Here is a 24198-nt window from a genome sequence, read left to right on the forward strand (position 1 = left end):
TGAAATATAGTTGACACACAATGTTACATTAGTTTCAGAGGTACAACATAGCGACAGTTCTATGTACTATGATGTGACTATCCTGCTCTTTTTTATTCGTGTAAATTGGTAATTAAGAAGCTTGATGAGATTCGGGTTTAATTTTTTTGGCAATACCATTTCTTAGGTAGCGGGATGTTCTTCCTTTAGGAAGCCTAATGCCTGACTTTGTGTATATGTATGGAACTAGAAATCTGTGGAATCATGTTTGACAAAACCTAGCTATGGAATATTCCATAGCTTATTTTTTAAAGTACTTTGCTGATGATTGAAACCCAAACTCCTGAGGAAGTCTAAACATTCAATTCTGATAAGATAAAGCAGCCACTGAGCTATTACTTTACGACTGTATGGGAAACTCCTCACTGTAGTGTGGCGTGTAACCTGGACAAGCCCCCACTTCTGGTGGGAAGAGGGATCCAGAACAGCTGCTCTCTGGTGGTGTGAGCCCTGTCCCTGATGTTAACTGCAAGCAGCAGTCATGTTTGGTCCATTAGTCCTCATCCACAGAAAGATATTCTCAGCTACCATAAGGGGATGTGACTTCTGACCTCTGCAAGTTTACCTCCTTACAACAGAACAAAACAAGAAAAAGGACAATTATTCTTAACTTCCAAGAGACTGTGTTACCGTAAGGGTAAAGTCTCTTACTAAATCAATGAATCTGTCTCTCCCTTGGCTTAAATAGTGAAAGGTTTGGCTGTCTCCTAGATAAGTGGCTAATCATGTGTGACAAAGATAGGAATATATTCCTTTAATGTGATATAACCGCTTTTCACACAATGCAAAGCCAGAGAGTGTTCGTCGAGTCTTTGCTTTAGAGCAACTGCACACATAGACCTGTGAAGGCGGATAGGACTTCTGATTGGTTTGTGAGCTGCTCGAGCCTACCCTGCACTGAGAACTGTATCACTTTCTTCTGCTGAGACAGACTAGTCCTGTTTGTCTTTTAAAGACAGTAGCCTGTATAACCTGAGTTTTGTAGCCTCCTGAAGTTACCCCTTCATTTCTAGTCCAAATAAATGACTGGGATCCTGTTTCACGACTTGCAGGAAGCCCAGGTGCCCCTGCAGGGACTTCTGAGGTTCTGCACAGTCCTGAGGTGTCAGGTTCATCCCTGTACTCATGACTATTTCCATGAGGTCCAGCTCTGTCTGTCACGCCCCAGACACAGACATAGGCAGAAGTGTGGTCTCCCCCAAGGTTAACATTCTGACCAGGAGCAGCTTTTTGGCTCTCAGTGGGGCTAATCCAGCTGCCTCCTGAGAGCAGATTACGACCACATTTATAGAGCTATATTAGCAGCCACTGTTGGGGCTATTTAATCAATCGTCAGAAAGTTGATAGAGTCAGGTATTGATTTTAAAGAGAGAAGGATGGGCAACTGTGTTATTGTGCAAATGGTCTGTTGCACATTTATTTAGCCTTATCTATGGATGCCCAGACAGATGTGATGGGCATGGCGGTGGAACCTGGTCCTCCCTCTGCTCACCATCATTGGTGCTAACTGTAGTTGAGTTCCTCGAGGTAAGTTGTTTTTGTTCTATGGGGAGCAGAGATTGCCATCCATTCGGTCTGTGGGGCATTTAGGCTCCATGTGATTGGGAGTAATCCCACCACAGAACTTTTAAATGTTTGGTGCAGTTGGTCAGACAGGACCTTTGTTAACCAGCCGACTCCCTTCATTCTATTCTGTGGGACAAAGATCACAGGATCAGGCCCAGGGAGTCCTGGATTCCCATTCTTGCATTGCCTGTAAACAGTCATGACGCCAATCTGGGTTTTATTTTCTTCATCTGTAAAATGGGAGTGCACTAGTTTGCTAGGGCTGCTATAACAAAATTCCCCAGACTGGGTGGCTCAAACAATAGAATTTCCTCACAGTTCTGGAGGCTGAAGTCTGAGATAAAGGTATTGGCAAGATCTTTCTGTCTCTCTCCTTGGCTTGTGTATGACCATCTTCCCTCTAGGTCTTCACATGGTCTTCTTTCTGTGTATGTCTGTGTCCTAATCTCTTATAGGGATACCAGTCATATTGGATTAATGCTCTGCATATGACTTCATTTTCCCTTAATTACCTCTGTAAAGACATCTCCAGATATATTTGGAGGTACTGGAGGTTAGGACTTCAACATAAATTTGGGGAGGATACAATTTAGTATATAACAGGGACTAAGGGGGCGGGGGTGGAGTGGGGATGCTTGAACAATGGTTTTTTTTTTTTTTTTTTTAAATAATGCTCTGAGGGGGCTTCAGAGACTATCTCAGTTTTCTGAGTTCTGAAAGGCTTCCCAGGACATAGGATTTTCAGTGCTAAAGCAGTCCTAGGTGAACCAGGATGGTTAGTCACCCTACATGTCTCCCATGGGGGCACAGGGATCCCCAGCCTGCCTCAGCCAGACCTGTGCTGCTTCTTTCAACTTCAAGGCTTCAACTTCAACTTCAACTTCAACAACTTCAACAACAACTTCAACTGTGAGATTGAATTTAACAAAAGGGTTTTGTGGCCCCAAATCATTAGAAAACCACTTGATTCAGTGGCCTCTAAGGTCCTCTCCTGATGCCACATTCTGTGATTTCATTTCATTTGCACACACCAAATTCCAGCCATTTGTGTGAAACTATTAACTGATTGGAGTAAAACTAATTTGGTTCTCATTTAATTCATGGCTAAAAGTGAGATAAAACAAAACAGGAAACCATTAAGCCTTGCCTATTCTGAAGCAGAACTTGGTACTATTCTTTTATGATGGCAGCTGCCCTCTCTGGGCTCTCATTATGCTCACTTATTTGCTCTGCATCTCCAAATCCTAATAGCAACTCTGTGAAGCGGGTTGCATCACCAACAGCAGCAGTTCCATGATGCAGATGAAGAAACCAAGGTACAGAGAGATGAGTAGCCAGTTCACGTCTCAGGGTTGTTCAGGGAAGGGCCAGGATCATGCAGACAATTTGACTTGAGCACTACTGTCAGGACACTGAACCCGGATGTGAGTGTGCCGGCTGGTTGGGGAACAGAGACCACACTGGCAAGTGTAAAGTGAGTCCAGCTAGCTGATGGGCCAGATTCTTCTCTCCAGGAAGCACATTTCACAACCCAGTACCCCCTGAGCCTGTCTGGCCTTGACCAGTACTCCAGGCTGGTCCAACTTTTTGCTGTTGTAGAAGCTAGGCCTGGAACAGTTCTCAAGGTGTTGAGAGGTTTTGGGGATCTCACGATAAAGAACACTGAAACACAGAGACAAATTTATTTCCCTGCTCATTTTTTTTTTCCTGGTCTTCTGATGATGTTAAGGAATACTTTGTGCTTGTCTGTAATTCCCTTCCATTATTTGATGATCTGTCTCCCCCCGCCTTTTTGTTTTGAAAGTGCAAGCACGGGCAGCAGCATCTGGCTGAACTTTTGAATAACTCTTTATTGTCTCGAGTGTAATCATCCAGTAAAAAATATTAAACATATTTAATAACTGATAGCATAGGTACTGTACAGATGGCAAAAATAGTGAAACATGTGGTAAGAAAGATTTTTTGTAAAACACTGGCCAGGAGAAAAGGCTGGAATTTATTGGAATCTTGAAATGAGCAGATGAAAGGCAGGAGTTGTTTGGGGTCCAGCCAGTCTTTTGGGGTCAGTTCCTCAGCCCAGGGTCAACCTTGCCTGGGCTCTTGAGTTGGTGCCGATTGTAGGCTCCTTCGGAAACTTGGTGTGCCTGCCAGGTGATCTGAAAAGACAGGTTCTTTCCGGCATCAACCCCATATTCACTGGGATTTTATTTTGTTTTGGTGATGGTTTTCATAATCTTTGAAATGCCCCTATCATAAACGGTAGGGATGAAAACTGGATTCTTGTGCCAGGTCAGAAGGCTGCACCTTGGGGGGATGTAGTATAGAAAATAATCAGAATTAGAAGTGCAAATTGAGATGTCCAGGATGAGGCAGAAGTGCTCACGGTGGATGGCTACCAGGCCACTGTGTGGGGATTGGATGCCATGACTCTTGTTGTTGGAGCCAGATTGACCCCTCCCCTGCAATTAGAAACAGACCAGGTTTGAGACCCTTCTTCAGGGAGCAACTGAAGTTAAGGGGGCTTTTTTCATGGGATTAGTCCTGGATGACTTAATTTGCCTGTCAAGCTTCCCGCTGGCACTTAAAGTACTTGAACTCCACAGGGCTGTGTCCTTATGAAATAGACAAAGCAAGTTTGCGGCTCCTGGTGAAGTACTCAGTGTGGTTCCCACACTAGGCTATTGCTATAGATAGAGTCTGAGCTTAACTAATCCTCACAGGACCCAGGACCTGGTCAGCAGTGGGTGCTGTACATTGATTAATGCCTGGTGGAGGCACCAGATTCTCCTTCCTAGCAGCCTAGACTTTGCACATGGAGGTTGGAGACTGGAATCCAGCGACCATCAGGGAGGCCTACTCATGGTTACCAGAACCTGAGCACGAAGATCTTAGACCTTTAGCTTTCAGACTCTTCCCCCAGTAGCAACCGTTTTGGTTCTTTGGCTCCTTCCTGTAGGGGTTATATAATCTTATCATTTATAATCATTGTTTTAAAAGATACATCAGAGTCATGTATGTGACTCCTCCACTCCTCCACCTTCTACCCCCATTACTTACGAAGGCTTCAAATATTTTTTTTGTAATCTACTTAGAAGGAGAAAATAAAAAGAAAAAAGTACCATAATGTTGCTAATTAAGAAATAAGAATATTCTTGTTCTGATGGGCGCCTGGGTGGCTTAGTGGGTTAAGCTTCTGACTTTGGCTCAGGTTATGATCTCAGGGTTCTGGATCCAGCCCTATATTGAGGGGGGGGGGGTCCTTGCTCAGCGGGAAGTCTGCTTTTCTTTCCCTCTGTCCATTCCTCTGCTCATGCTCCCTCAATCTCTGTCTCTCAAATAAATAAAATCCTTTTTTTTTTTTAAAGGATATTCTTGTTTTGAAAGCCCACTGCCCTCAATCCTGTGATCTGTTGCACATAACAAACTTTTTTCCCCATCAGGAAACATCTGTTTGGATTGTTTCATTATAACCCCACAATGCTTGGACTTGAATCACTTCCAGATCCCACTGATACCTGGGAAATTATAGAGACCATAGGTAAAGGCACCTATGGCAAGGTCTACAAGGTAACCAACAAGAGAGATGGGAGCCTGGCCGCAGTAAAAATTTTGGATCCAATCAGTGTAAGTAATGGTAGTAAATTACAACCACAATATAACCCATACACGTTAAGCTTTCAACTTCTTTCCTGGGTTTAGTTATGATTTTCATGAAACCTGGCATGAAATTCAAAATGAGTCATGATTTGTCAGCTTATTTTGAAGGGGACTTCATTTGGAGTTAAAAAATTCTTTGAATTTCTGTTTCTTGTCCATTTTACTGTCGTTTTGGTTTTGACCCTCTGAGTTCTTCAAAAGTTATTTTCTTGGAAAGGGTTATGTTTCTCACTCCCTTATATAGAGTCTAGTCTCTTTCTAAGTTTCAGGATGGTCCCCATTTGTGGCATTCATTCATCTTCTTTCAGAGCACTGAACACCTTGTAATGCTGGAAGCTGTCTTGCACAGTGAGGTTATAAGGTGTCCTAAGCTGAGTTGGGTCCCTTCAAGCTACTTCTCCTAAACTGCTTTGAAAATTCAGATATTTTAAAATAAAAATAGATATTTTTAATAGTGTTATTAAAGAAGAAAGGATATAATAAGGACATTTTATTGATGTAATAATTAGAAGTTTTATTTGGATATGAATGCCTATTGTTAACTATTTTCAAGATGCAGTAATGATGATGTTAAAAATACAGAGTAAATATGCTTTCTTAAATTATATAATACCCGTACCCTTCCTCAGATGTTAGACTTAATCCAGCGTGCATTTTTTACCCTTATAGGATATGGATGAAGAGATTGAAGCAGAATACAACATTTTGCAGTTTCTTCCGAATCATCCCAATGTTGTAAAATTTTATGGGATGTTTTACAAAGCGGATCACTGTGTGGGAGGACAGCTCTGGCTCGTCCTGGAGGTAAGAGGCCCCGTTGGGTAACCATCCATTTAAACAGAGCACCAGGGACAAGCAGATGCATTGTTGCCTAAAGAGTATAAGATACTCATGTGAGGAGTTGGTCCCTCCTGTGTGTCACAAGTACCTTACAGATGTGACTATCTCCTCCGCAGTTCTTATAGGTAGGTTGTTAAAAATGTTCATGTTTCTCTGCTTCAAAAGTTTAATAATTTCTTCTCATCCAGAGTGAATACAGGAATGCAGTTGGAAAAGGCTATTTTTTTCCTTAAACTGGGAACGTTTCACGGAAAACATGTTGCAATTGATTGCAACTCATTTTCAAAAATTGCTAACCCAAGGTTTATTTGGCTTGGCAAGTCTGGATTAGCCCATTCACGTTCATTAATCTTTAGCTTAGATTGGGTTCCCTTCAAACAGACTCTGAGTGTCACGTGTGACAGGTTTATTGGAGAGTTCTTACAGGAGCTGGACCTGGGTTGAAGTGTGGAAGGCAGGACTGGGCAAGGGAGACACGGAATGGTAATGTAGTTGCAAGAGGCTGCTGCCCATTCTCTGGGAGATGGAGAACTGGGATGCTACGGCAGAGCGGTCCTAAATTGTATCTCTGCATCAGCCAGTCACAGCTGTGGTGCTCCCTTAGGAGGGGTGTTACCTAGGTGGAAGCAGTTCCCTGTAGCTGGGGGAAGTTCCTGGTGAGTGGTACTGCCAGGAGCTGGGAGCAGGGAGCAGGGAGCAGGCAGTCTTCCTGGCAGCATGTGCTCTGAAGGAATTTGAGAAGAGCACCACTGTATACACTGTAATCCTGTCTTTTTCTTTTTTATTAATAGTAATGAATGTGTATATCTGGGAGCAAAAGAGTCAGTCCCTACAACGCCATTCCCTGTGAGACTGAAAATGGAAAAGACATAATAATGGCAATATATGAAATTAGTATCTTAGGATAGGTCTGTTGCCTCGCGCTCACTAGGGCCACCTTGATTTGTTCTGGATTCCACTCCTCTGAACAGACATACCTCTGTGCCTGACTTCACATATGCAATCTAGGAGCACAAGCACATATGTGAAAGCTTAAGAGAGAAGCACTAAAACAAGAGGTCAGGTCTCAATACATCTTTAGCTTCTTGTCCCAATCTTTTGCCTGGCTCTGAGAGGTCCTGGGCATGGAACAATATATTACTGGCTGCCATGGCAACTGTGTACGGGGAATTCATTTGTTATATTCATTTGGGGTAACCTTCAGGGAAACCAGTTTGAACATTTCTATCAAATCAATTGCCTTCCTCAGAATATAAATATGTAGGGAGTTTTGGTTTTCAGAGATCATCTTTGTCTATTTGGTTGGCTGGTTGTTATAGAACATATTCTTATAGTATCTTCTTTTGGATTTTATTATTCCTTACCCCCATCCTGAGAATATATATTTTATCCTGCCGATGAGCTCTAGAATAACATTAATTTTTAAAATCCAGCTTTTCTTGGGACATGCAAAGTATTGTTTCTAGGGTCTCTGATTATATTCTTCTTTAGCTCTTAAGGATCTCCATGTTTCAAACCTTGTTGCAATTTCATAATGGAAGAACAGTGACCAAGAAATCTTAGTTTCAGTTCGTTTTTACTTGCTGACTGATTAAGGCTCTCTATTCAAACATGGAAGACTGGAATTTCCAGAATTTTCTGAGGCCTTAAAAGGGGCCTCCCCTTGGTGTGATCAGGCAAGCAGGTGGGCTGCTTGTACCTGTGGCCCCCTAAGAATAAATGCTCTTCCTGGGGCACCTGGGTGGCTCAGTGGGTTAAGCCTCTGCTTTTGGCTCAGGTCATGATCTCAGGGTCCTGGGATCAAGCCCCACATTGGGTTCTCTGCTCTGCAGGGAGCCTGCTTTCCCCTATCTCTCTGCCTGCAGCTCTGCCTACTTGTTATCTCTCTCTCTCTTTCTCTCTCTCTGTCAAATAAATAAAATCTTAAAAAAAAAAAAAAGAATAAATGTTCTTCCTGATGAGGAGTGACTGAACATCAGCCCCTCAGGCATTGGCAAGGCAGCCAGAAAGGGCTGGACATGGCCTTGAAAGAGGAGAAGGAGCCCAGAACTATGAACTAATAAACCTCATACAAGTACTCCCCTGCAGACTGTTCTTTGTTTTTTCAGGGTGACCAAAGGTAGATAATGAGGCTGCCTTGAGATACTGAATTATTCATATCTCAGCAATACAATATGCTGATATGTATGCCTTTTGCAAGTTGTTTTGGCCCATGCCAAAGTTGGTAGTGTGGAGAACCAGATGTCGTTAGTTTTTGGGTTTTTTTGTTTGTTTGTTTGTTTGTTTGTTTTTGGTCCTGGAATGAGCGATCTTTGCCGGGCTGCTGGGTGGTTAGGTGTGTCCAGTACCTATAATATGCTTATAAGAAAAGGGACTCTTAGGCTCCTAGAACTGGCTGGAACCTTGGCTTTTCTTCAGGTCAGTCCCCTGGTATTCAGTTGAAGAACAGAAGCTCAGGGAAGGAGTGACATGCCTCTGGTTACATAAGGAATTACCTGTGGCAGAACTGGTTGGAGAGCCACACTTGAGAATTTTTCTCCCATTACGTTTTGCTACAGCCTGTGGCACTGCCTGTTGGGTCCTGGGAACACAGACTCGGCCTCTCTGGCTGTGATCAAAGCAGCTCCTGGACTCATACACACACACACACATCCCCACAGGCAGCAGAAAGACCCTAAGGGTCTACATAGCACCCTGACCATTTTGCTTTATCTGTAATTTTTTAGGCAGCTTTACACAACAAATTTGGTCTGTTTAATATTGTTCATCTCATTATGTATACTGAGATTAAATTTATGTTACTTTTGCTCTTCCCTTGCTGAATGAAATGAAAGGACCAGGGACAAGCTATTCTATAGAGCAATTCTAGAGGATAGGAAAATGTTTTTGATAACCCCCTTAAATCACCACAACTCTGAAAACAAAAGCAAATAAAAGTATAATTTCTGAAATTCATTACTAATTGTTAACAGAAAGTCAACGCACAGCTACTGTATCAGAAAGGTGTGGAGAAAAGACACACATAATAATGTTTTGGAAAATTTGTGAATAAGTTTTAATCTAAATATTAAATTTTAAAAATCTGTAAGTCCTATTATCTCTCACCTAAATGAAATATAAGAATTTAGACCTTTAAGAAAAACATAATACTTAGAAAAAATACCTCATGTGGTGCTAAAGTATAAACTACATTTTCTCTTTTTGTCTTTTAGTGTAAAATGTTTGGTAGATAGAAACTATTAATTTTAGCATGAATCACATGTTCATCTTAAATGGTTTGAAGTTTAGAGAACATAAGTGAGTCTGTAAAGTGAAATATTTATAAAACCTGATAAAAATAATTAGCTTTTTTAAAAAATCTGTTTTTTTTCTATCAGAGATCTGTGTATAAGTTAACTAAGCTAGGCTGAAGTGAGGGGAGACATCTTTGCCCAGTTTTTGCTTTTCTTTAAGGCCCTAGGAAGTCTGGTGTGGGCTGATTATCACTGCAAATGTCATACTTTAAACCATTTTCACCTGCTGATACAGTGACATGAACCAAGTTTATCACGTTAACAAATCAGGGTTGTAGCAGGGCTCTGAGGGTTTGGAACATAGAACAAGTACGTTTCGGTTGGCCAGAGATGGTTAGCAAGCACTGCTTCAGATGGCGGCCTCTCGCAGGGTTCTAGAAGGAGAGTAACTGGGTTGCTGGGGGGAGGAGGAAGCTATAGGACCCTTGGGAGTGGAGAAGGGAGGAGCTTTGAAATGCAGTAGTGTTACAGCCTTTGTACATGTATTGTGTACAGTCCTCAGAAAAAGCAAGAGAGAGAAGCTAAGGAGTGGGATGGACTCTGCCCCCCCACCCAATAAGCAAGTGCCCTGGAGAAAGATGAGATGGGAGGTGGGAATCTCAGGGCCCACCTACCTCCCCACTCTGACTGGAGCTCTAGGGTTGCAAGTGACACAGTTTTTATTGTTCTAGTGCAAGCCATTGACTTCACCTGGTATCAGCAAAATAAATACAATCTGCCCCAACGGTGTGCAGGAAAAATCTGTTGTTCTGGCCTTATTGAGAGGAGGACAGCACCAGCACAGTGCTTCCTAATGTCACAGGGCTGCAGGGTTCTTGCCTTATGGTGTCAAAGAATGAATCTTGTGGATACAAAAGGGTGAGGTGAAGTGAAAGTTTATTTACTTATTTATTTTTAATTTGAGAGAGAGAAAGAGTAAATGACCATGAGAAAGAGCATGAGGGGGAAGCGCGCAGAGGGAGACGGAGAAGCAGGCTCCTGCTGAGCTGGGAGCCTGACTCCGGGCTCCATCCCAGGACCCCGAGATCATGACCTGAGCTGAAAGCAGATGCTTAATGGCCTGAGCCACCCAGGCGCCCCAAAGTGAAAGTTTATTAAGTGAAGGTGAGAGCAGAAATAGAAAAAAAAAAGCTCCCTAGAGTCAGAGCAGTCCCGAATGGGTTGCCACTGTGGGGTTTTAGTGGCAGTCTTATTGAGAACTAACTAGGAAGCTTGTGACCTTGAGATTCTTGTGCCCTGTTAGTTTGAGCAAGGACTATTGATAGCACCCTTGTCATTCTCTGTGATTACAATGTAGCTGCCAAAAAAAAAAAAAAAAAAAAAAAAAATTACTCGCTAACATTCAGGGCCAGGTGATCTGGTTTGTTCCCTTATCTCTGGTTTTGTACCCCTTGGCATTTCTCCGAATTTGGGATTTCTGTGAGCCTGGTCATGTAAGCCCCTTGCCTGAGCAGTGTCAGGGGAGTCTAGGCCTGCTGTCTCTCCCTGCCTATACCTTAGCCCTTTCCTTACTCACTAAGGCATCTTACTGAGTAATTTTGATGATTCTTGGCTTTTGCTTTATGCTCCCTATTGAGCCCAACACCGTTGAAGGATAAAATCGACTGAACAAAAAGACGCTGAAAAGAAATTCCTCTTAATTCTGCAATTTGACTGGGTCAAATTAACATGCCAGTACAGAATCTACTTGGAAGTTGGAGCTTTGACTAGAGTAAAGTTCTGGTGATTGTATTGCATGGGCCATTCTTAAATAACATGGAGGAAAGTTGATGGCTTATTGAGCAAGGAACATTTTATTGCTTGAAATTATGGCCATCTTAGCAAATGCACATACTGTGATTGAATCAATATTCAACGCTGTTTTAGAAAATAGATGTGGTACATAAATGATTTTTCTATTTTTCTTGGTTTGGAGCAAAATGCTCATTAAATTCTAGATGCATCCAGCTGCCACATTTCCTGAATGCTTAGGCCGTAGGGAAGTAAACGGGGATGGAGACACACCTCTGTTTTTGACTCTGATGGCAGGCAGAATGTGTGGGAAGGAAGGGCGGCAGGCGCCAACCTTCAGGGGTGGGGCAGGAGGCTTGGTTGCCTCCTTAGAATTCGAAGGGGACTGTTCATTTGATGCATTTAAATGTAATTTCTTGTCATGCTTTTAAAGTGTTCATTTCATCTCACTGAACATTTACACTGGGAAGATAATTGTCAGTGTGTCCCTGCTTTCCTTTTTTGTACAGAGGACCCAAGGTCCTTTTTCTGTAACCCACAGGCTGCCCTTTAAAATTATACTGGGGGGCTTTTCAATTTCACAGGATAGCTTCCCTAAAGGGACTGTGAGCAGTTTAATTTTATGTTTCTGTGACTCACAGGAAGTGACACAGCTCTTAAATTCTGACATTTAGTGAACAAAAGGCACCTACCAAGTAGGATCCTTTTGTTGTTTTTAAATCCACAGCTCTGTTTTGATCCTGCTACAGAAATGGCTGCTCTTAATCTCTTCATAGGTTCTAGGGCTATGAAGAAAGTTTGTAAGTTGGCTACCTATATAAAATATCGCTGAATAGACTGTTTGTTGCAAAAGTGGCTACAGTTAAAGTAGGGCATGGGAAACTAAAATGACGTTTTGGGGGAAAATTCCAGGGTTGAGTTAGCTTGGATCATCACCCAGCATTTAATTTAAATTTTCTCTTGGTAGAATTTTAATAGTGCACTTGGAGTTCAACAAAGCATGTGCTTTCCAGAGTCAGGCTCAGGAGAGGTTCTGTTTGAAGGTGTTATAGTGCCTTGCATTCCTATTACTGTTTTGATGTGGTTTGAAGTGGTAGGGTTCAGAGCCAATGGCCAAGAAAAGAATTCTTGAGATGTTTTTGGTGCAAAAAGGTGGTGTTTTATTAAAGCACAGAGACAGGACCCTTGGGCAGAAAAGAGCTGCACTGGGGTTGTGAGGTGTGACTGATTATATAAGATTTTCTACTCTATGAAGGGGAGGGTAATGTTAGGGCCCCAGGATATTGAGTCTGTAGGTTCTGGAGATTGCTTTTTTCCTTGTAAATCATCAAGACAGTTGCAAACTGATCGAGACTCCCATCCTGCTTGACCAGGATCTCTATCAGTTAACCATTTGTTTTTCTCTTTCCTTTGCTCTAGGGCAGCCAGGAGTGCCTGAGGAATGTCACATATCTACCACAGGGGTGGGGGTGTGGGGTGTTGGCTTGTGCTTTGCTCTCAGCCTGCCTTCTGCTCCCTTATCACTTTGGCTTTGGAGGAGCAAAGAACTTTATTGATTTTTCCCTTACTCTCACAAGATCCCTAGGCTCTCTCTCCTTCACAAGATCCCTAGGCTCTCTCTCCTTCTCTCTCCTTCACTGCTATCTATCTTATAGAAGCCTCCTTTATCTGTCCCTGAATCTTCATCTTCATGACTCTTGACTTTTTGACCCTCCCTTTTTTGATTGCTTCAATACCTCCTAGCAGGTGTCAGCTTCTGTTATCTTCCTGTTCTGTCCACTCTCCAGTCTGCTGCCCAGGTCTTTCTAGACTATAAATCTGAATAGAGACCTCTTGCCTAAAACCTGCTGATTTGTTTACCCTTCCTACCTTATGATATATTATGGTGTTATAATAGATGTGTGTGCAGTAATAAAGCCTGTACTCATTAGCAGGGCATACTTGTCATTTTGTGTTCCCCACCTTCCTTCCCCATCTCCCTGCCCTAGGAATCTGGTACTCTTTGTCCAAGAGTTGCTGATTATTTAGAATTCATAGATGCCCTTCCCCTTCTTATCCATTAAATTCATTTGTCCTTTAAATTCATTGTAAATGTTGCATCCTCTAAGAAGATTTCACAAACTGTCTTCTCTTCACCCTGTCTCAGTGGAGGCCACCATTCCCTCTTGGTGCCACCTCATTCCCTTAGGCATACCTCTACTTCCTTATGCCATGCCCTCATTACTCATGTGTCTATTACTGGTGGTGAGCTTTTTGAGGTCAAGGACTGTGTTGTATTGAGTAATGGGTTATAAACTGGACCGTCACAAACTATTGAGAACAAAGTGGTAACTTTCTTTTCAATAACTGAACTCAACTTTGTTCTTGAGCACCTAGCCCACCTAGAGGAGACAACCGATCTTAATTTATTCTGTTAAACTTAGTCCAACTGAGTGACTGCTTTGGAAAGGGGCAAATTCTACTATTTATATCCCATTTTCACAGTCCAGGTCAAAGCTAAGTCATGGGGGTAAAGAGTCAGTATTTGTAGAAACTTTTCTTTCCTCTTCCTCTTCCCTTCGTCCTGGATGGCATCTGGATTTGTGTACAACAGATGCTAATGTAAAGCTATAGCAGTGAGGACAGGGGCCTTGAATTGTGTGTGAACCTAAGTCCCTGTACTATCTGGCTTTGGTGTCTGCCCATGTCCTTGGTCCCTGATACTCCTTTTTATCATGAGGTCCTCACTCTCTTTGTCCTTGTCATTCAAACTCTAGTCCTGTCCCTGTCCTCAAATGGACGATAAAGTTCTGAATCTTCTGTAAGTCATGAATGAGCTATAGGGAACTGTTAAAATCCCAGCCTTGGTCAGCCTCACCCTGCCCTACTACCATTTCCATTCAACACGGACACCTCTTCATTGGCATGAGGCTCCTATGAGGAGGTCTCCCCTCAAATTTACAAGAGAAAAGAGGGTCCTAGGAAATTGAAGTTTCTGTGAGAACTGTGTCCTTATTTAGAACCCCTCAAGAGGGAGCACTGTCACTCCAATCTTGTTCTCTCAAGCTCTCCAGGCTCTATACCACCAGCTCCAGAAGGGTTTTTCTTTTTCTTGAGAACTTACCTTCTGTCATGTCATGATCATCATTTGACTTGTCACTTCTCCAGTATTTGTTCCTTGAAATATAGAATCTAGTTCGGAGATTTCTGGAGAATTATTTTGGTCTGTTGAAAGCTTAGCTTTTAATATAGATCATGGCACTGAAAATGCATTCATGGCCCAAGAGGATATTAGATTGAGTATTGAATGTTATTTGCCCTTTCAGGGTCATGCAAAACATAGTTATAATCAAAAGAATGTGGAATCTTTTGGAAGACAGGATCCTGGGACTCACAGCATTAGGGCCTTCAGAGTGACGGGTGTTGAATTACAAGTTATAACTGACATTGATAGAGAATAGATTCAAAGGACCTTATAACTGCAAACTAATGGGACCATCATGGCCTTCAATGAATTTCACCGCTTTTAGGGTCCCTCCTAAATCATTCTTGATAGTAATTTTATCATAGTTTTAACTAATTCTGTATTGGATTTTTAGTCACATATTATTACTTTTGAGCGACTTAAATGGTAAAAAATGGGCAGACTCAGTTCCAGGTTATTTTGATTGTTAATGTGCATGCAAGGTGTCTGCTGTGTATGTAACAGGGAATAATACACATCAAATAAAAACATCAACTCACCCTTTGGTAAAACATTACAAATAGTCATAATTAGAGTGAAATAGATGTATTACTTTGACAAAGAGTTGTCTTCTTTTAGGAAAGGTGCTAATCTGTGTTCCTTCCCTCATATTTCCTTGTTTATGAAAGGCCAGTTAATTCAAGCAGCCACATCCCAGGGGGCCTGCCACGTCACTAGTTAACTCTTTCCCAAATTGCTGACAAATTGCCAGGAGGAAACCTAGGTCTAGAGTGGGGTCTTAACCTCATAAGAGAAAGAATGGCTCTGAGAATCTGAAGAAAGCTCTGAATTTTCTCAGAAAAAAATATAAGATGCATATATAACATGCTGGCTACAATTTTAGGTTTTTAAATGTCCTGCTCAGACCAATTAAGAACCTTTAAGACAGCATGTAGCAAGTCCAAACCTGCATATTGACTTCTACAGTTAGTAAAAATTATCCTTGAAAACACTCAAGTTTCCACTAAGGTATAGTTTGCCTGGTTCATATACTCTCAAATCTCTGTAACATATAATATATAACAATATATAATATGTAACAATATATAATGTATAACAATATAGAGCAAATATGCAAGATACACTTTTGCAGTGTTTTTCATTACAGAAAAGAAGAGCATAAAGTTGCTGAATGCTCATGGTTGGATATAAGAAGAGTAAACGCACAGATGAGGCAACTGCACCCCATAAATTTGACATGCAGGGCTTCTGGCGCCTGTAGTGCTGGCCCTGGAGACAGGAAGGGTTGAAATGAAATTTATTTCCTCCCAAGTGTCAATGGCATCCATCTTTGCCTCTTTTGGTCTTCTCTTATCCTTAAAATGCGTGTGTGTGTGTGTGCGCGCGCACGCGCGTGTGTGCGTGTGTTTAAATAGACAATATTCATGTAAAATGAAAAATATCCAGTAACTCACCATGATTACTCATGCGCTTTCTCTTTCAAATGTCTAAGTAATTTGTGCTTTTATATTTCACTTGACAATCAACTTTTTGGACAGGTACTTTCACTTTTAAATCATCACTCTGAATAAATATACACACATACCTTAGGTTTGATTGCATAATGTGCATTTGAATTTTAACTATTCTGACCTGGAGTTTTGTGATCTGTAAATTTACAATGTCAGGTCAATAATCGGCTTTTCTTCTTAACATCTTTTTCTTTTTCTTTTGTATGTGTTCTCCCGCTGTTTCTCTCTCCTTGGCACCTCCTCCTGCAGTTGTGTACTGGGGGCTCAGTCACCGAGCTGGTCAAAGGTCTGCTCAGGCGTGGCCAGCGATTGGATGAAGCAATGATCTCATACATCTTATATGGGGCCCTCTTGGTAAGACCATCCATCAGACTGGGGATCACATCTGAGGGGGCAATTTGTGATCAGTTGGATCACTATCGTGTATTAACAAGTGGAAATGGCCCTATGATATGCAAGGTGTAGAACAGCAAGGTGGTGCAGCCAAATGTGGGCATTGATTGGATTTTTAAAGGCAGGGTAATTGTTTTAAAATAACCATTCACATTTCCCCTTTGTCTTTCCTGTTGTTTTGTGGTGGTGGGACACCACGTAGGGCCTTCAGCATTTGCACAATAACCGAATCATCCACCGTGATGTCAAGGGGAATAACATTCTTCTGACAACAGAAGGAGGAGTTAAGCTCGTTGACTTTGGTAATGACTGCTTGTCGTTTGTTTTCTTGATGTGTGCAGTTTAGCCCAAGGCAACAATTTATTGCAGTCTCAGAAGACTGGGGCCTCTCTGCTATCCCATAGGCTGAGGGACTTTTCCAGTCAGACACAGACTGGAGAATGTGGGTTTTACCAGATGGATCACCCTAGGAGATGCTGTTTGTTCATCTATTTTCAGCTTTAGAAGCAATTTTATTAAAGATAGAAAATAAAAGTGTTTCAAAAGAAGAATTTGATGGAAAAACTTGGTTTTCTGGGAAGAATTTCTCGTCCCAGGGCTGTTGTCTATAATTTACATTTCGTCATTTCTTCTTTTGCATATGAAAAGAGAAAGCAGTTTGGTCTTTCAAATGACTTTTTCTAGCCTCAGGCATACTTATTCCCAGTGAGCAGAAGGTAAAATAGTCCTTTGGGTCTGGCAGCTAACATCCCTTTAAATTGTGATTATTGCTGCTACATGTGAGGCTGGTTGAACTGGAAACATTAATAAGAAATGGAAGTGTGAGAGGAAATGCAGAGCAATATCACGTAAGGCCAGAGACCTATCAAATATCTTCTTGCAATATTCATTCATGTATTGATAGTCACAAACCAACAAACCATTTGGTTTTCCTTTTTAAGCATATTGAATGCTTTAATCTTCTAAATGTGTTCAACACCAGTTAGTACTTCAGTATGATTGTTACAAATAATGAGAAAATATTTACAGAAGCACTTTTTAAAATGTTCTTTATAAACATTAACATGGTAGGAGAAAAGATTGATGATTTTGAATATTCATTGTTTTGTTGTTAAGAAAGAATTCAGTGTTAAAATGTATTAGTGAATGATTTGCTCAGAAGAAATTACTCAAAAATAAATGAAGTTACTTTGAGTACTGGTTTATTTAAGAGTAAGCAAAGAAAAATAGCAGAGGGATACTTTGTTCAAGTCTTATGCTCCTCCTCCTTCTTTTTAAAAAGATTTTATTTATTTATTTGGCAGAGAGAGAGATCACAAGTAGGCAGAGAGGCAGGCAGAGAGAGAGGGGGAAGCAGGTTTCCTGCTGAGCAGAGAGCTAGATGCAGGGCTTGATCCCAGGACCCTGAGATCATGACCTGAGCTGAAGGCAGAGGTTTAGTCCGCTGAGCCACCCAGGCACCTCTTACACTCCTCCTTCTATATAAGGAATGGCGTAACCCTATGAATATGCTGTGGATAACATCAGATCTGTATTTTACACATGGTCCCAAGGGCAGTCAATGTATTGTGAGGGAAAGAGCCTAGAAGGATGAGGATGGGGATTAATGCTGATTTATCTACTCACTGGCTTTGTGATTTGGAGTAAGTCTCCTAATCTTGCCAGTAGAAGGTTCCTAAACATCCAGTTGCTGCAAAAGAAATTTCTAGAAATTAAATCAGAAAAGTAAAGTTTTTTTTTTTTTAACCAAAATTACAGTAGATAATTTGGCTAAATTACAAATTATCCATGGTCAATAGAGTTTAGAGAGCGCTCTTTGGATTTCTAATAAAGAGAAAGTAAGTGTCCAGCAATGATCCACCAAATAACCCATGCGTCCTTGGCAAATCTGTGCCTGATTCAGGTTTCTAAGTTCTTATTCTCAATAGTGTTAATGGCAATGCTTGTCATTCTGTTAAGGGCTGCCTTAGATTTCTGCTTGGTAAAAAAGAACACCTTATATTTGTAAAATATTTTACTATTTTTAAGTTGTTTCACATTTGTTTACTTATTTGATCTTTAAGAAGAACTCTTTGTGTTAGGTGTGCCAGGTATCATTATCTCCAACTTGAGGATAAGAAAACAGGCTCAGAGTGAGGGGGTTTACTTTAGGTCATACAATTAGGAAAAGGCATAATTGGGATGGAAAACAAGTCTTCTGACTCCTCATCTGATACATATTTACTTCTACTTTATTCACTTGTTGTGTAAAGAAGAGAGCTGTCTGAAGACTAAGATAGATAAAATACACTGGAATTACATTAAAATTCAGATCTTCAACACTGAGCCCTAGATAATAATATTTTTAGGCTACTTCTTTTTATACTTGACAAACACTTTTCTTGCCAGATTTCTGGGATTCTAGGTAAGATAAGGGATTAGAAGCTTTTTATGTCTACACACTGATGCTCTATTATAAATAATACGTGCTGATTTTCTTCCTCCATGAAATGAAGCACCATTTTAAGAAAGAAATCACCTGAAATATTTTGGAAATATAATAGGAAGACATTTTGTGTTTAGTTCTTGATATTTTCTTTCTTTTCTTTTTTAAAGACTTATTTAAATATTTATTATTAGAGAGAGAGAGAGAGTGCATAAGTGGGAGGGGCAGAGGGGCCGAGAGAGAGAATCTCAAGTGGATTCCGCACTGAGCTTGGAGCCGGACGCAGGGCTCCATCTCACGACCCTGAGATCATGACCTGAGCCAAAACCAAGAGTTAAATGCTTAACCAACTGTACCACCCAGGTGCCCCTTGGTATTTTCTTTTGATTCCAATTTTGTAGTAATATGGATAGAAATGTTCATTAGGAAAAAAATAGTCTAGTGGTTTAGATAAGAGTGGTAAATAAATGCTCCTACACAGTGATTGGCAAACTACAATGTGTCAGCTGAACCTGACCTGCTTCCTATTATGTGACCTGTGAAAAAAGAGTGGTTTCTGCATTTTTAAATGATTGGGGGAAAAAAAAATCAAAAGAATATTTTATGACCTGTGAAAATTATATGTACCCATAAATAAATTTTTATGGAAACACAGCAACACTCTTGTTTCTGTGTTGTCCATGGCTGCGCTTTTTGCTCTCCAGTGGCAGAGCTGAGTAGTTATGGTAGAGACCATATGGCTCTCAGAGCCTATTGACTATCTGACCCTTCATGGAAAAAGTTTGCCAACCTCTGATCTAGCACAACCCTGTGTTCACTGCTGAATTATGGTACTCTTTTCTTATAGGTGTCTCAGCTCAACTCACCAGTACACGTCTACGGAGAAACACATCTGTTGGCACCCCATTCTGGATGGCTCCCGAGGTAAGCAGAAGACATTTATCTGTTTCTTAAGTGTGTTGGTACTATGCCTTTTCATGAGAAAATGATATGCTTCCCTAAATTTTTGGAATTGTAAATTCTGGTTTGGGGAGTGATAATGATGGCACATAATCTGAGAAAAGCAGGATTAAGTCTTAGCTAGCCTATAAATTACCTTCATGCAATTAGAAAAAGGTGTTCCCCCACAATATGCAGCTCTCTCCACGGTCATGCCTTAGCAAGTTTACCCAGGCTTGTATAAATTAGCAAGTCACCTTCCCTGATAGGTGCAGCCCCAGTGACACATGGCTTGGTAAAGAGAAAGATTTCAGCTCCAACTGGACTACAGCACTATATGCAGAGGTCCTGGTTGTTTTTTGTTATGAGGTCAATAGCAATTTCTCTTGTGTGCTTTTTTGGCTCTCTAGTAGAACCTGGGATTTGGTCCTAATTTAGTTCTGGCATTATCACAGAGCCCTCCTCCGTGAGATGAATCATGGAGAAGTTTGGGGAATTTTCCAGCGAGATAAGGCCTACCCTGAAACACCGACACAACTTTGCTTGCACTGTCAGCATTTAATTCCACAGTCCTGAGGCCTCTGTCCTGAGCAGGTCTCTGGGATTAAGCAAATGGGAGCTTTTAATAACAGTACTCAGGCAGTCTTCTTCTTAAAGGTCTTTCTATCTCCATTCTGTCCCCATGGCCGTTCTTCCTCTATGTGACTGCACAGGTGATCTCCTACCACCGTAATCGGTTCACACCAATGTGCTGAAAGTTTTTCAGTGGCTCACCGTTGTCTATGGTCCTTTTTCATACTTGTGTAATGGACAGCCTTCTTTTGGAGAAAAAGAAAAACCCTGTAGATTTCAGTGTTTACTTAAATCTTAAATGTTTCTTAAATAGGATTTCAAAAACATAAAACTAGATATAAACTTCTTGTGCCTTATGTTTATAGAACTATAAAACTAAAAGGGAAAACGTGTTATGAAAAAGCTACAAAGCCAGTATCATTCAAATAAACACCTTTAATATAATGAGCCAATTGACACTGTTTTATGAAACTTAGTTGTCCTCTGCTGTATGAGTATGTTTTAGAGCATGACAGCATACATTATTTTCAGTTATCTTGTCCTACTTACTACTATATACCATGTAGTGACCCAGTTCTCCCACCACTTTGCTCAATTTCAGCTAGGGTGATCTTTGTTCAAATAGCATCTCCTTTGGTCTCAGACTGGTACATTTCTGTTGGCTTATGCCAACTTAATAATAAACATAAATAGGGGCACTGAAATTGTGAGGCAAATGGTCATCCAGATGATTTAGAATATGTTTTTATCACTATTCCTGCCATTTTATTACTAATAAAATTATCATTGCAACAAAAACATAAAAATTTTCATAGGACCTTGTGAACTCCCCTTTGAGAAACACTGTAGGACAGAATCAAAACTCCTTTAGATGGTGAACAATGCCTTTTGTATTCTAACTTGTATCTACCTATCTACCCTCTTCTCAGGTTACTGATTCCCAATTTACTTGTTCTTAAGCCTCAAGAGTAGTGAACAACAAGTTCACCCCAAATCCATGTTGATATAGCATTCCTTTAAACCCTTCCATGCATTATTATATCTTCTGGAGTAACCCTCAGAACCATGAAGCATTCCTCTTTAATAAGTGTTGGCACAAATGCCTCTGTCCTTGTATTAAACCTTCCTTAATCCCTGGCTGACACTGAGGCTCCTATCACTGTTTCTGTTGCAGCCTTTAGAGCCCCCATTAGCACACTGTGATCATCCTATTATAATTGTCGGCAGGGTTCTGCGATGTCCTCCTCTCAACATAGTGTTTGATACACTCGGGGCTCGGTGAGCATCTCTTGAATAAATGAATATATTGGTTAAAAAAGAAGCCAGAGGAGAAGATGAATTTGGAGGATAGTTTGAGGAGGCTTTACAACTACTGGTATCAACAATATTTTCTGTAGATTTTGATTGATCTGTTATTAAAGCATAATGGAGGCCACTCAGCTCATATTTAGGGTGACAAAACACAGAAGATGGTGTTTTTGTTCTAACCCACAGCAAGTTAGTGTTTCCAGAATCACAAAATGTAAATAAGAGAAGCCTGCCCTTGACTTTCTACATTTCTCATGAGGTGTTTGTGACTTTTCAGTTTCATCCAGGTTGAATAAAATATTTGGGAATGTTTATAGAAGGGACAGTATAGTGATCTGTGGCGAGCTTCTGTTGTCCAGACTGTCTGGAACTGGTTGTGTTCTCAGCAGGGAAAAGCCAGCATGGCATCCTACCTGCTGGAGTGGTTAAATTGAGGAGCAGGCAGATGGCTGCATGGAGACCTTGATGGTGCCTTTCAGCAGCAAGTGCCTGATGGCTTGTGCCTGCCTCAAAGATTCTCTCAGGATGCCTGCTTCTGCCCGGGTATGCTGTCAGTCCCAGGCTATGGTTCTTGAAACTTAAGCCTACACAATCCTCATGTTTTTATTTTCTAAATGGAGAATTACTCTTTCCAACAAAGCTGCTTTTTGCTTCATAACTCTCCATAAAAATGTCCACAGGAACAATCTTCCATTTGTCAGGTGGATTCCACAAACATTTATACCCTCCCTGGTGAGCAAAGCTTTGGGTCAAGAGCAGTTCTTGAAAGTATAATCAGCAGAGGTTCAAATGAACATTGTCTTCATATGACAGCCTGCATAGTATATTGATCTTAATATGTGTTCACTTCTCTAGTGTGAATAAGTGGTGTTCAGATTAAACATGACAACAATGCATGCAGTGCCAATATCAGTGGGATGAAATTACAGGTGACCAGTGCTTTTACTTTGAAAATGCTGCTGATAGATCCTTGAACCATTTATTTTTAAGAAATGGGACCCAATTATTCTTTTCCCAATTTTATTTCCATTTTTATTTCACCAGCTTGAGTAACTTCAATATTTAGTTCAAATAGGCTATACTACAAACCAGGTAACTAATGGAATGTGACCATAGCACAATCAGATGTTGATGAGCAGTCCAAACGTACAGTTCACTGGGGCAGCTCAAGGCTGCGGCAGGCATTGACTCTCAGATCATCAGCACTCTCCATTTATTCCCTCTCTCTGCCTCATCTGGATATGACTAAAGTTGAAAAATACTGGGTAAGAGCAGTATCAACTCAGCAATATAGAATAAGAAAAATTCTAGGGGTGTCCTTCGTGTGCTAGTACTTCATACTATGTCAGGGAATATAAGAAGGAAAGAAAACATTCAACATAGAAACTATGTATTTAACAGATGACCCTGAGCAAAATGAATTAACCAATAGGAAATTTAGTTTCTCGTGTAAGAACAGAAGTAGGTAGTTGCAGAGTTTGTTGGTTCAGCAGCTAAGTGAAGCCATCAAAAATCCAGACTGCCCACTGCAACCTGCACGTCTTTGTAGTTAGAAACTGACTTGGGGACAACCTTGCCTAGGCAGTAGTGGCTCCAGCATTCCAGTAGCCACCAGTTAAAGTGCCCTTGGTACAAACAGATACCCTCCTCTACTTCCATGAGGCTGATCTTGTGTTGAAGAAGGTAAAGAAGGTTCTCTTCTGTCCTGGAGGTCCAACTCTGTTAGCGCTGTATTCATTTTTTAGGCTGCCATAGCAAAAATAGTACAAACTCTGTGGCTTAAAACAAGAGAAATGTATTATCTACCAGTTCTGGAAGCTAGAAGTCCAAAATCAGGGCATCAGCAGGGCTGTGCTGCTTCTGAAGCCTCCAAGATCCTTTCTCTCTTCTTCTTAGCTTCTGCTGGTTTGCTGGTGGTCTTTGACCTGTGGCTGCACAGCTCCAGTATCTGCACTCTCCCTCTGTGCCTCTGCCTTAACAGGGCTGTCTTCTCATAAGGACGTCCATCATATTGGATTAGGCACCCACCATGCTCCAGTATGACCGCACCTTAACTCAACTAATTATATCTGTAGCAACCCTATTTCCAAATAAGTTTTCATTCTGAGGTTCTGGGGGTTAGCACTTCAACAATTTTTTTTTTTTGGAGGATACAACTCAACCCATAATAACCCTCAAAATACTTAACACCCCTCCTCTGTAGTAAATAATTCAAGTTTCCAAGGTAATCAGACAGTCATTTGGAATCTACAGGTCTGCATGTTAGAGGAGCTAGCTTAGAGAACCCAGCTTTGGCTGTCTGTACACACACTCGTGCTCACACATACACCATTCTCTCATAGCCTCAGTGTTTAAGGCAAACGCAGTTCTTTCTGGATGTACTAAGCATAGCAGATTGCCTTCCTACCTGGGTACCCAGCACCTTCAGAATTTTGTTCTGTCCTACCTGATCTCTAGCCAAGCCTTTTTAATTATCTCCTAAGATATTTGACGCAGGTTACCTCCCTCAACCCTCTGTTTATGTTGAGCTCTGGTCTCCTGCCTCTTACTTTAGCACATGTCTTAGATATTTATATATATTCCTATTAGCCATGTTTATTGTCTCTTTTCTCCACTACTGTCTCCTGAGAGCCAATTTCATTTTTTAAAATTTTATTAACATATAATGTATTATTTGCTTCAGGGGTACAGGTCTGTGAATCCTCAGTCTTACACAATTCACAGCACTCACCATAGTAC

General features: G+C 41.0%; 1 protein-coding gene across 1 annotated transcript in view; it reads left to right on the forward strand.

Moving 5' to 3' along the window:
* Positions 1–24198, forward strand: part of LOC116880939 (myosin-IIIb-like) — a 51251-nt gene that overhangs the window by 11796 nt on the left and 15257 nt on the right. The window contains exons 2-6 of the mRNA XM_032880428.1: positions 5046–5229; positions 5932–6066; positions 16071–16175; positions 16417–16516; positions 19487–19563. Of these exons, the coding sequence (XP_032736319.1) occupies positions 5046–5229; positions 5932–6066; positions 16071–16175; positions 16417–16516; positions 19487–19563 (601 nt within the window). The remainder of the gene's footprint in view (positions 1–5045; positions 5230–5931; positions 6067–16070; positions 16176–16416; positions 16517–19486; positions 19564–24198) is intronic.

This window comes from Lontra canadensis, unplaced genomic scaffold, assembly GCF_010015895.1.
Source record: "Lontra canadensis isolate GAN:19392208 unplaced genomic scaffold, GSC_riverotter_1.0 scaffold69, whole genome shotgun sequence".
Lineage (NCBI taxonomy): Eukaryota > Metazoa > Chordata > Mammalia > Carnivora > Mustelidae > Lontra > Lontra canadensis.